Here is a 14023-nt window from a genome sequence, read left to right as displayed (position 1 = left end):
TTGAATGTAGAGGGTTGGATGATGTATTGAATAAAGACATGGGGAGCTCTATCGCTGCTATGGTGCTGGGAAGATGGTGTGAGCATGGATAACTAGGAAATGGAGAAAATGCGGGTGAGGGCAATATCAGTGGTGGAGGAAGTGGAACCTTGATTGGAAAGGAAAGCCTCCTGAGAACAGATACGGCGGAGATAAAAGAATTGAGAAAAGTAAGTGGCATTTTTACAAGAAACAGTTTGAGAAGAGATGTAGTTAAGATAGCTATGGGAATCAGTGGTTTTATCAAAAATTATTGAAAGGCAGTTTGTCTGTAAATATGCCTCCCTCAGACTGAGAAGCAACACTTCATATTCCGTCTAAGTAGACTTCAAACTGAAGGCATAAACATCAATTTCTCCACCTTCCGGTAATTTCTCCAGCCTTTTGCCTTTCCACCTGTCACCTCTGAGCATCATCCTCCCTCCTCCACCCACCTGGCTTCACCTATGACCTTCTAACTTAACCTCCTTCCCTCCCCCCTGCCTTCTTATTCTGTCATCGTCTCCCTTCCTTTCCAGACCCGATGAAGGGTCTCAGCCTCAACAGTTTATTCAGCATTTTGAGTGAGTTGCTCTGGACTTCCAGTATCTGCAGAATCTCTTGTGTTCGTGCCTAGCCAGAAGAATTAAGTTCTGCCTTTCATTTAGGTGTCTATGTGTTCTTCTCACTTTTTTGGTACTGGTATAAAACTCTTCAGAACAGCATCAACGGGAGTCCTGGTAGTGCATCCCGCCAACAGCTAACTCCAGCGTCATTCATCTGAGAAACGACTTATTTATTAACGTTACAAGTACCTGCTCTAATACTCCTGCATTGAGCTATTTAAGGCCTCGTGTTCAAACTGCATTCTCTCTGCTCACTAAAATCTGTGACCTTGTGTGATCCCAAATGTGCATGGTTGGAACAATTTATGTATCAAAGTTAGTAACAAAGCACTACTCAGCTTCCCAGCCGCAGGGTCACTCCAGGCAGCAGCTGCTGATCTTCGTTACGTCTCATAATGTGCTGATCACTGCCATATTAGGGAGATTAGTCCAGGACAGAAAACTTCATCAGCTTTGATGTTACATTAACCCACAACCTTTAAATGGTATTTAGAAAAAGAAGCCTTTTGGACCACTGAAATTGAAGAAACCTCTGTGCTATACAAAATAATTGTTTGAAGGCAAATTTAACATCAATCTGTACTTTAAAGGTTATTGAGGGGTCAAGGGAGGACTATAAGTTCTCAACTTTATAAATCAATAATCAGAAACTTCTTAGTTTATAATCGTGCCATCTGGAGGAAAGACATTAATGTCAGGGATGAGAGACAGCATCAAAGCAGGGCCCATGTCCATAGTAACTGGGGAGGTAATTATTCAGTGCAGTGCGGTCATTATTCATCGCGTTGCTCCACAAGTTACCGTGAGCATGTAAAGGAATATGTCAGGAATGCAACTGGGTACACGCTTAACCTCAGAGGTATTTCTCTGTCCATAGATGCACAGTTTAAAAAAACACACTTCATTCAGCAATGCTGACAACAAGCCTGAAATCTAGGCTCCTTATTATTTACGTTTGGGTCAATGATCCCTGCAGTAGGAAATGGGCAGAGGGCTAACAGTATTTGACTGCAACTCTTCTCATATTTATAGCAGCTCCACCTTAGAGAAACACCCCAAGATGCTTCACCGAATTTTGAGGAAAATTGGACACAATAAGAAAAAGGTAATGAAGCTGTCTCAAAGCTGCAAGGTGCTGATGAAGGCTCTCGGCCAGAAACATCAGCTTTTTGAGTTTTTTTCTATAGATGCTGCCTGGCCTGCTAAGTTCCTGTGTGTGGTTCCTCAAAGCTCCATGAACCCTGCTTCAATGCTGACTTCTGGAGCAGCTTGTGTGGAGTTTGCACGCTTACCCTGTGGGATTGCCCTGGTGCTCTGCTTTCTTCCCACATCCCATGTGTGAAGATATTGTTACCTATTTATTGCCACTATAGCGGGCAGCTGCTGGGAGAACCAGCAGGGTGTTGTGGCATATCAGGGAATAGGTTAAAGAGAAAGTAAGTGGGAGAATGGAAGTGACAGGAATACTCTGAGAGCTGACTCAGACTCAATGGGTTAAATGGACTGCTTCATATTCCTTCTTCTCCAGCCCTTTACCTTTCCCACCCACCTGACTTCACCTCCCACCTTTTAGCTACCATCCTTCCCATCCCCCTACCTTTCTATTTTGGCATCTTCCCCCTTCCTTTTCAGACCTAGCCCGCAGTGATGGGTGTAAAGAGAGTAGAGCCATGGGCTAAGCACACATCCCTGATGCACGCCTGTGTTGATCATCAGCGAGGAGCAGATGTTATTTCTAATCTGCTCTGCTTGTGACCTTCCGGTTAGGAAGACATGGAACCATTTGCAGGGGGAGGTACAGAGGCATGGAACTGGAGCTTCTTGACCAGAACTGCAGGCATGATTGTGCTAAACACTGAGCTGTGGTCAATGGACAGCATCCTGACACATGTATCTACATTGTTCAGGTGATCAAAGGCCATGTGGAGAGCCAATGAGATCATGAGTGCAATAGAACTATTGTGGCAGTGGGCAAAATGCAGTGGGTCCAGGTCCTTGTTGGGGCAGGAGTTAATTCTAGCCATAACCAACCTATCAAAGTACTTTGTCTCTCTCAATGTGAGTGCTACTGGACAGCAGCATTTTGTGCATGTTGCTTTCGATTTCCAGCATCTGCAGAATTTCTCGTGTTCATGGTCTCCATCTGCGTTGTTAAGAACTGCAAAAGAAAGTGACTATTGTCAGAATAGTGCAAATGTTATACAAATGGCTCTTAGCTTGCTGTTCTAGAGGCAGGTAGCCAAATTTCAGAGACTTGAAGAGACAAAACGGTGTTAGCAGCAATGCGGGCTTTTTGAAAGGATTTCACATTTTCCATGGTCTTAGCCTCTCATCCCAGTGGTAGTCACAATACCACATTTCAAAGTGAACAGTGTAACTACAAATCCACATAGTAAAACTGGGAACAGAATTGTCCTCAGAGGAGGACATCCTGCATTGCATCAATCTGGGGATTTAAAAGGAGAAACAAATAGAGGAATAGGGAAACGTGTGGCAAAAGGAATCATCAATATTTCAGGTCACAATCCTTCATCAGTGCTGAAAACTTTGGAAGTTCTTTCCCCACCTACACTTTCTTTTGAAGAATGATGTTGTACAGAAATATTGATTGTTAGAGGACCTTGGTTTTATGAATGATACAAGGCCCAAATTTTCACAAACTTTCGTGAATGAGTCAAGCAAGGGGTTGGTCTCCAGACTTGCATAAATGCAAGAGATGGCTGTGCATTATAACTTGACTGCTAAGGCTGCAGTGACCTTGATACTGAATGTAGGTTCTAGAGATTGAAATGTTTCCAGGAGTCCTGGAGATGAGTTCAGTCTAGTAGGAAGCTCATCAGTGATAATGGGAACATTGCAATGAAAAATACCGGAATGCTATTTAGAAAATGACACAGACCTTGATTGACACTGGTCTTTTTTGTGTATTTAATATTCCAGTAATAGTTGAGTAATATTATAAAAAGAATGTTTGATTAAGCATTCTGTGTTATCTACATAAATGTATGTGAATGCATATGTCATTATGCCACCACATCATAAGTGTGTTATTCCCAGCTCCGAGTTTTCCTTTGGATTTGGAGTTACAAAACATAAGATGATAGTGAGCAAGTTTTAAAACTAACTCAAAATGACTAGCTACCTGCTGAAGTGCAGTGAGATGGTCGAGTAATAAAACATTAAGCACGTTTTCTTCACAAGAGGTGAGAAATGGTTGAGTAATAAAAAAGCAGAGCACGTACTTTTCTTTGAAAGAGGAGAAAGATGTTAAGTTTAAGAAAGGCAGAGAAAAAGAGAATTCATGGTTTCATGAACAGTTTATTCTCTCCTACACGTGTTATTCATCATCCATCTGATTCTTTGTGCCTTCAACATATACCAGTGAGCAATTTGCAGTAGTGTATTAATCTACCAGCGGAAACTGTGAAAACCCATACTGTCACAATGAATATGCAGAAACTCTGCGCCAGTGGCGCTTGAAATCAGGATTGGAACTGGGTCCCTGTAGTTCTGATGCACCAGTAACTGCACAAACCGCCCCACCGCACATGACAACTAACAGCTAAGCACAGTAATCCTTTAGAGTGTACAGTTATGTGTGCACTTGTTTCCTCCAATTACCTTCGGTTCTCTTCCCTTATTTATTATCATTAATCATGTACAAGGTTCAGTCCTGCCCACATCAATATCGATTCAAATGAATTCAGGCAGTCAACTTTAGAAAATCATTCCAACTATGCATGGTTTCACTTCAGGAATCTTGAATAATCATTTCCAGCCAGTGAAAAGGGCATGGGCGCCCCTGACTAGTAAATTTCCACAATGACATCAGCAGTCATTATAGGGTAGAAGGAGGTGATTTGCCCACAAGAGCAATTCAGCCAATCCCATTCTCTAAGTTTTATTATTGTCAAATATTATTTCAAATCCCTTTTCAAAACTACAGCTCAGAGGGTTGTTACTGCTCAGAGGGAAGCCAGGCAGCCGATTCAACACGTCAGTGAGGTTTGCTTCACCCTGCGCTTCAGATCATAACTAATTGTTACATAACAAATCTCTCCTCCAGTCACCCTTAGAACTTCTCTCAATCACTTGGAATCTGTGATCATGTGCGGCCCTGCCGATCAGCACCAATCAATCGCAGGAACATCCCTTACTGGATCTGTGGGTAGAGAAGCGGAGTTAATATTTCAGGCTGAAAACTGGCAAGGAAAGTCTCTGTGAATTGTAAGACATCTGAAACAAGTTTAGAATGGCTGTGTGATGAAATACTATTTAATCAATGGAAATGACATGACTGCAGATTCTGCAATTATGCAATGAAGACAGAAAATGCTGGAGGCATGCAGCAGATTACCTAGCATTCATGGAAAGAGAAAGACAGTTTGCATTTCAGGGCAAAGACCCTTAGCTTGCTTTCCTTTTCACAGAGACAGTCTGACATGTTAAGTGTTTTCAGCACTTCCATTCATATTTTATGGTTCAACAGAAATGGATCTTTTTGCTCCTTATTTGACACACCCAGAAGAAATGGGTGTAGCTGTCTACCAACATTTATCGGCCATCCATTTGAAGCTCTGGGAAGGTGGTTGAGAGTAGCTTTTATTTAAATCACTGTGAACCGTGTAATAAAACTATTGCTGACAGAAAGCAAGTTTCCAGTTTTTTAACTGATGATTTTAAGGAACTACAGAGCATTTCCCAGTTAAGCTTGCATATGTAATTAAATTTCTGGATAATATAGATACAATGCAACACACACAAAATGCTGGAGGGACTCAGCAAATCAGGCAGCATCTATAGAAGTAAATAAACAGTGTTTCAGGCAGAAAGCCTTCTTCAGGACTGAATGTGGATACAAATATTAGTTTTATTTAAGTGTCTATTCCAGATTCCTTACTTTTCATTTTTTTTCAGATAAATGGTATGAAGTATATCACTTTCTGAATGAAGGCTTGCAAGCCACTAATAACCTGGCTGCTTCTTCAGATGGCTATCTAAGTTTAACTAAGATACTTCACCAGAGTGTTGATGGCAGCGGATCTGTGAATAGCAGCACTGCTGAATACAAGTGACAGCTGCCTTCATATCAAGAGCCACATCCCTGACTTTCATCTTCCTTGTTGATGTTGAGATGAAGGGTGTAATGAGGTCAGGGGCCAGATAGTTCTGAACACTGAGTGACTGTTTAACACAGTGCCAATGATCCCTTCCATCTTTCGCGGTTGATTGGGAACAGGCGCAGAGTGCAAATAAAGCGACTGGTTGCTCGTCTTGCTTTAGGGTGATTAAGTATGCATGATCAATTTTCCACTTTAGACCATAAGACTATTAAAGATAGAAGCAGAATTAGGCCATTCGGCTCATTGGGTCTGCTCTGCCTTTTCATCATGGCTGATCCATTTTCCTTCTCAACTCTATTCTCTTGCCTTCACTGTAATCTTTCACGTCCTGACTAATCATGAATCTATCAAACTCTGCATTAAATACACCCTTCACACCCACCTGTGACAATGAATTCCACAGATTCACCACCCTCTGGCCAAAGGAATTTCTCCTCATCTCCATTCTAAATGGACGTCCCTCTTTTCTGAGGCTGTGCTCTTTGGACCAAGACTCCCCCACTCTCCACATCCACTCTGTCTGTGGCTTTCAATGTTTGATAGGTTTTAATGAGATCCACCTCATTCTTCTAAATTGTAACAAGTATAGCCTCAGAGCCACTAAATGCTCCTCATACAATAACCCTTTCATTTCCAGAATCATTCTCATGAACCTCCTCTGAATGTCAACACATCCTTCCTTAGATAAGGGGTCCAAAACTGCTCACAAAACTCTAAGTGAGACCTCACCAGTGCCTTATAAAGCCTCAACATTACATCCTTACTTTTATATTCTAATCTTCTCAAGATGAATGCTAACATTGTATTTGCCATCTTCACCACAGACTCAACCTGCAAGTTAACATAGAAACATAGAAAACCTACAGCATAATACAGGCCCTTCGGCCCACAAGGTTGTGCCGAACATGTCCCTACCTTAGAAATTGCTAGGCTTACCCAGAGCCCTCTATTTTTCTAAGCTTCAAGTACCAATCCAAAAGTCTCTTAAAAGACCCTATCGTATCCACCTCCCCACTGTTGCCGGCAGCCCATTCCATGCACTCACAACTCTCTGCGGAAAAGACTTACCCCTTTAAGGATTCCTGCACAAGGACTTCCAATTCCCTTTGCAACTCAGATTTTAGAATTTTCTGCCCATTTAGAAAATACTCTGCACTTTTCTTCCTTCTATCTATGGCATTACCATACATTTCCTGACATTGCATTTCAATCTGCCGTTTCTTTCCCCATTCTCCTAATCTAAATCCTTCTGCAGAATCCCTGCTTCCTCAGCACTACCTGCCCTGGCAGCCAACCAGGAAAGGCGTCCTTTGTTCCTACTCTTTGCCTCCTGCTGGTCAGACAATGCCCTATCTGTGCTAGAATCTTTCCTGTAATTCCATGGGCTGTTACCTTGTTAAGTAGCCTATTGTGCGGTATCTTGTCAAAGGCCTTCTGAAAATCCAAGTACACAACATCCACCAATTCTCCTTAGTCTATCCTGCTTGTTATTTCCTCAAAGAATTCCAAAATATTTGGCAGGCAGGATATTTCCTTAAGGAAACTACGCTATTTTATTATGGGCCTCCCAGCATGCTGAAACCACATCCTTAACCTTCGATCCACCATCTTCCCAGTCACTGAGTTCAGTTCAAGTCAAGTCAGGTCACTTTTTATTGTCACTTCAACCATAACTGCTGGTACGGCACACAGTAAAAATGAGACAACATTTTTTAGGACCATGGTGCTACATGAAACTACAAAAACTACACTGAGCTATGTAAAAACAAGACAGAAGAAAGCTACACTAGACTACAGACCTACCCAGGACTGCATAAAGTGCACAAAACAGTGCAGGCATTACAATAAATAATAAACAAGACAATAGGCACAATAGAGGGCAGTAAGTTGGTGTCAGTCCAGGCTCTGGGTATTGAGGAGTATGATGGCTTGGGGGAAGAAACTGTTACATAGTCTGGTTGTGAGAGCCCGAATGCTTCAGTGCTTTTTCCCAGATGGCAGGAGGGAGAAGAGTTTGTATGAGGTATGCATGGGGTCCTTCATAATGCTGTTTGCTTTGCGGATGCAGCGTGTAGTGTAAATGTCTGTAATGGCGTGAAGAGAAACCCCGATGATTTTCTCAGCTGACCTCACTATCCGCTGCAGGGCCTTGCGATGCGAGATGGTGCAATTTCCAAACCAAGCAGTGATGCAGCTGCTCAGGATGCTCTCAATACAACCCCTGTAGAATGTGATGAGGATGGGGGTGGGAGATGGACTTTCCTCAGCCTTCGCAGAAAGTAGAGATGCTGCTGGGCTTTCTTTGCTATGGAGCTGGTGTTGAGAGACCAGGTGAGATTCTCTGCCAGGTGAACACCAAGAAGTTTGGTGCTCTAAATGATCTCTACTGAGGAGCCGTCAATGTTCAGCGGAGGGTGGTCTCTCTGTGCCTTCTTGAAGTCAACAACCATCTTGTTTGTTTTGTTCATGTTCAGAGACAGGTTGTTGGCTCTGCACCAGTCTATTAGCCGCTGCACCTCCTCTCTGTAAGCTGACTCGTCGTCCTTGCTGATGAGATCCACTACGGTCGTGTCATTGGCGAACTTGATGATATGGTTCGAGCTGTGTGTTGCAGCACAGTCATGGGTCAGCAGAGTGAACAGCAGTGGACTGAGCACGCAACCCTGGGGAGCCCCCGTGCCCAGTGTGATGGTGTTGGAGATGCTGCTCCCGATCCGGACTGACTGAGGCCTCCCAGTCAGGAAGTCTAGTTTCCAGTTGCAGAGGGAGGTGTTCAGGCCCAGTAGGCTCAGCTTTCCAATCAGTTTCTGAAGGATGATTGTGTTGAATGCTGAACTGAAGTCTATGAACAGCATCCGAACGTACGTGTCTTTTTTGTCCAGGTGGGTTAGGGCCAGGTGGAGGGTGGTGGCAATGGCGTCATCTGTTGAATGGTTGGGATGGTATGTGAACTGCAGGGGGTCCAGTGAGTGGGGGGCAGCAGGGTCTTTATGTGCCTCCTGATGAGCCTCTCAAAGTACTTCATGTTGATGGATGTGAGTGCAACTGGACAGTAGTCATTGAGGCAGGACACTGAAAACTTCAGCATGGGGACAATGGTGGCGGCCTTCAAGTATGTTGGAACAATGGTGCTGCTGAGGGAGATGTTGAAGACATCAGTGAGAATACCTGCTAACTGCTCTGTACATCCTCTAAGCACTCTGCCAGGAATATTGTCTGGTCCAGCAGCCTTCCGTGGGTTGACCCTGCACAGTGTTCTCCTCACATCGGCCATGGTGAGACACAGCATCTGGTCATTTGGAGGAGGGGTGGACTTCATGCTAAATGGCCTATAATTTCCTTCTTTCCACCTTCCTCCCTCCTTGAAGAGTAAAGTGATATTTGCAATTTTCCAGTCTTCTGGAACCATGCCAGAATCCAATCATTCTTGCCTCCTCAATCTCTTCAGCCACCTCTTTCAGAACCCTGAGGTGTAGTGCATCAGGTCCAGGTCATTTATCCAACTTCAAAACTTTGAGCTTCCAAGCATCTTCTCCTTAGTAATAGCAATGGCACTCACTTCTGACCCCTGTCGTTCCTGAACGTCCAACATACTGATGCTGTCTTCTTCAGTGAAGATAGATGCAAAATACTTAGTTCATCCCCCATTTCCTTGTCACTCATTACTACCTCTCCAGCAACATTTTCCAGTGGTCCAATATCTACTCTTGATCTACTCTTGTCTCTCTTTTTCTCTTTATATATCTGAAAAAAAAACTTTTGGGTATCCTCTTTGATATTTCATGTATTCTTTCCTTGTGATTTTTAGTTGTCTTCTGTAAGTTTTTAAAAGCTCCCAAGTCCTCTACCATCCCATAAATATTTGCTCTATTATACGCCCTCTTGTGCTATTATGCTGTTTCTCTTGTGTGTCACAGTTTTGTCATCCTGGCTTTAGAATATTTCTTTCTTTGGGATGTCCAATATCTATCCTGTGCCTTCAGAATTGTTCCCAGAAACTCCAGCCATTGCTGTCCTGCCATCATCCCCGCTAGTGTCCCCTTCTAATCACCTTTGGCCTGCTCTTCTCTCATACTTCTGTAATGCCCCTTACTCCACCGTAATACTGATACATCTAACCTTACCTTCGCCCTCTCAAACTGAAGGATGAAGTATGTCATATTATAGTCATTGTCTCCTAAGTGTTACTTAACCTTAACCTCCCTAATCAAATCTGGTTCATTACACAACATCCAATCCAGAATAGCCTTTCTTCTGGTGGGCTCAACTACAAGAGACAACTACAAAACCTAACTATGGAATCCCTTATCACTACTGCAGTCCTCTTCTCCCCACTTCCCTTCTGAACCACAGCGCTAGACTCGGTGCCAGAGACCCAGTCACTGCAGCTCCCCCCAGTAGGTCACCCCCCCCCACCCAACAGTATCTAATACAGTAAAGTTATTACTGAGGAGAAAGACCACAGGGGGCTCTGCTCTAGCTGCTCATTTCCTTTCCCTCTCCTGGCAGTGAGCTAGGTATGGTATCTTTGGAGCGACAGCTTCCCTGTAGCTCCTGTCTATCAGCTCTTCAGTTTCCCATGTGAGCCAAAGTTCATTGAGCTGCAGCTCTATTTCCTCAATACGTTCTCCAGGGGTCTGCAGCTCTGTGCACCTGATGCAGGTGTGCTTATCCAAGAGGCTGGAGGTATCCCAGAATTCCCACATCTCACACAAAGAACACAACACAGCCCTTGGAGCCAATTTCACTGCACTAGCTATGGAAGAAAGGAAAAATGAAAAAGAAACTTAGCAGAAACTATCTTTGCCCAAGCCTGCTGAGACAAAGCCCCCCCCGCCACTCTAACACTGGGCCACTCAAACAATGGCCACTCCATTTGCTGCTAATTTATTTTTCTTTGCCCTTGATGATGAATCATGATTCAATTGGCCACCTTTGTCGATAGTTTGTTCATTGACTTTACAGTGTGTGACTATTTCTGGTACTGAAGTCATGTCCATGCCCTTTGCAGCATCAGCTATAGCTTGATATCAGACAGGGTTGGATAAAGACCAGCTTCTGCAACAACAGGAACTTAAAAAGTAGGCCAAGATGGATCAACTACTTGGCACTGCTGTTTGAAGATGCTTACAAATATTTCAGCCTCATCTTTCCATCCTGGGAATCAATAAGTTCAGAAATGAAATAATATCTGGCCAAGGGCTGCATCAGAATGAATTATTTGAGCAGTCCTTTGGCCAACATCTAATTAGTTCCTTAAACTTAAAGGGTAATCCATTTTTAATTAATGCAAGCACAGCCACTTGCCATTAGAAAATAGCATTTAGTGCCTGTCAGTCTGCTGTTCTGTGTAACTTCAATAGATGATTTACTTTGGTAGTTGAACAATGAAGTATTTTAAGAGAAAAGCAGAAATAGACACCTGACAATTGTCCTTTTTTCCCTATATAATTCATACAATAGTTTCTAAGTCTACAACTGTGTCCTGATTTGTAGAATGCAAATACTGTTATTTGATGTCACTAGAATACCGTATTGTTATTCTATCAATTACTCAAATCACACTGTAATGTGGCATACATGAGCAGTGAAAGTACTGAAGATTAAACATAGCTTAAATTGTCATTGTGGTTCTTTCTAGACCAAATGGTGTGCATTTAATTCTAATCATCAAGCCACTCATAAAAAATAAACTTAGAATAATAATTCAGAGCTTTCATGTAAATACATTGTGAAAAACAAAACAGTCATGGGGAGGACCACCTTTTTCATGATGTAGCTTTCTATGGAGTTATATTTAATGCCGATTACTTTGCTAAACCATGGCACCTTTGTGTGACAGTAAGGCTTTTGAAGCATTTTATTGCATTATTAATATCATGCTTACATATATATTTTTGCAGACAAGTAAAGATCTAACTGAAGTATGGAATAAAACTGGAAATCAAGGTGATAGATGGAAGAAGGCTGTGATACATCTGAAAAATCTGCGTAACTTTGAAATCATAATTGAAGGAATCCGAACTAAGAATTTTGGAGGTGGAGCAGCTATTGATGACATTCAGTTCAAACATTGTGCCCCAGGTGTGTATCCAAGCCTTCTTTCCACTCACACGTTCACATACAAAATTATAAAGTAAGGGTGAGTAAAAAAACCTATCAAACACAACCTGAGGACTTTGTGTAAAATGTCACTTTCTTTCTAACAATTCTTTATAATTGTATATTGTGAATTCCAAATTAGAAATATAATGTGATACAACACACGTTACAGCACCAAAAATATCCAAGCAGATTCAATAATTGGTACTTTGTCCAGGGTGTTTCACAATTATGATCTCCCTACCTGAAGTTGCAATACGTATGTACCATCTCAAAGTTCAAAGTAATGTTATTATCAAAGTACATATATGTCACCCTATACAACTTTGAGTTTCATTTTCTTGCAGGCCTCACAATAAGTATAAGAAACTATCAGTATGAGATGTAGCATCCTTGAAAGTGACCATCAGTTGTGGGAACAGTCAGTGATAGGGCAAGTGAAGTTGAGTAAAATTATCCCCTCTGGTTCAAGTGCTTGATGGTTGAGGAGTACTAATTGTTCCAGTACCTGGTGGTGTGGGTCCTGAGGCTTCTGTACCTTCTTCCTGATGGCAGCAATGAGAAGAGTGCATGACCAGAAAGGTGGAGGTCTTTGATGATGGATGGTGCTTTCCTGCAACAGTGCTCCATGTAGATGTGCTCAATGTCAGGCAGAGCTTTACTTGGAATGAACTAGGCCATATACACTACATTTTGTAGGATTTTCTATGCAAGAGCATTGGTCTTTCCATACCAGTCAATGATGCGACCAGTCAGTATACTCTCCACCACACATCTATAGGGGTTTTTAGATGACATGCTGAATCTTCACCATCTTCTAAATAAGTAGAGGTGTTGCTGTGCTTTCTTCATAATAGTATTTACGTGCTGGACCCAGAATGAATCATCTGAAATGATAACACCAAGGAATTTAAAGTTGCTGACTGTCTCTATCTCTGATCCTCCGATGAGGACTGGCTCACGGACATCTGAAGTTAATAATCAGCTACACTATTCAAACAACAACACATACAAAATGCTGGTGGAACACAGCAGGCCAGGCAGCATCTATAGTGAGAAGCACCGTCAACATTGATGCTGCCAGGCCTGCTGTGTTCCACCAGCATTTTGTATGTGTTGTTGTTTGAATTTCCAGCATCTGCAGATTTCCTCGTGTTTGCTTAATAATCAGCTCCTTAGCCTTGCTGACATTGGTCGATAGGTTGTTGTTTTGGCACCACTCAACCAGATTTTCAGTCTCCCTCCTAAAGGCAGATTCGTCACATTTGATTCAGGCCAACAGCAGCAGTGTCATCAGCAAACTTAAATATGGCATTGGAGCTGTTCTTAGCCTCATAGTCAATGTAAAGCAAATAGAGCAAGGGGCGAAGCACACAGCCTTGTGATGCACCTGTGCTGATGGAGATTGTGGAGGAGATGTTGTTGACAATCTGGACTGATGGGGGTCTGCAAGTGAGGAAATCAAGGATCAAATTTCACAAGGAGGTATTGAGGCCTTGGCCTACAGAATTTATTGCAAGCACCTTATCACACTGCAATGCAAAAACTTGTAACCTAGGAGGAACATTGCACTAAGTATATATGAACTAAGCCTATTTAAATCACACATCTTTGCTTAGTAAAATACTGTTCACTTACTATTGTTGATACATACTCTGGAACTTCCATCTGGCTAGGCTTTGAGAGTAACTTCACCTGAGGGGTTCAAGATACAACTCACTATTTTCTCAATAGCAAGTGGAGGTCTTGTCCCTGCCAGCAATGCCGATATACTATGAATGCAATTAGATTCATATCTCACTGTTGTACCAGATCTCTATCAGATGTTCACACATGCCTCTGGCTATCTAAAATGTGTGACTGCAAATTACTTAGAGATCTGCTACAACCTTAAAGCAAGTGAAAGTTCCACATCTAGCAATAAAGCCTTTGAAGTTTTAACACAAAAACTTGCTTTCAATTTAATTTTGCTAAACGAGAAAAATGTCTCAAACAGCTTTGTGAATGCATGACCAGAAGATTAAGCCTCCAAGGCCAAATATGGTCTAACGAGGGCAGAACAAAAGCAATATGATGAAATGAAGGATAAATGAGTTTAATGAGGGATGTCCAAAATGTGGAGTTGAGTAGCTAAAGGTCGGGTGATGGGAGGGA

At 42.4% G+C, this 14023-nt stretch overlaps 1 protein-coding gene across 3 annotated transcripts in view; it reads left to right on the top strand.

Annotated features, from left to right (window-relative positions):
- The window catches only part of malrd1 (MAM and LDL receptor class A domain containing 1), a 430000-nt gene that overhangs the window by 323487 nt on the left and 92490 nt on the right, over positions 1 to 14023 (top strand). For all 3 annotated transcript variants that reach the window (XM_059972137.1, XM_059972136.1, XM_059972138.1), the window contains one exon: positions 11671 to 11851. In XM_059972137.1, coding sequence (XP_059828120.1) covers positions 11671 to 11851 — 181 coding nt within the window. The remainder of the gene's footprint in view (positions 1 to 11670; positions 11852 to 14023) is intronic.

Source organism: Hypanus sabinus, chromosome 6, assembly GCF_030144855.1.
Source record: "Hypanus sabinus isolate sHypSab1 chromosome 6, sHypSab1.hap1, whole genome shotgun sequence".
Lineage (NCBI taxonomy): Eukaryota > Metazoa > Chordata > Chondrichthyes > Myliobatiformes > Dasyatidae > Hypanus > Hypanus sabinus.
This window is presented reverse-complemented; position numbering and strand designations above follow the sequence as displayed.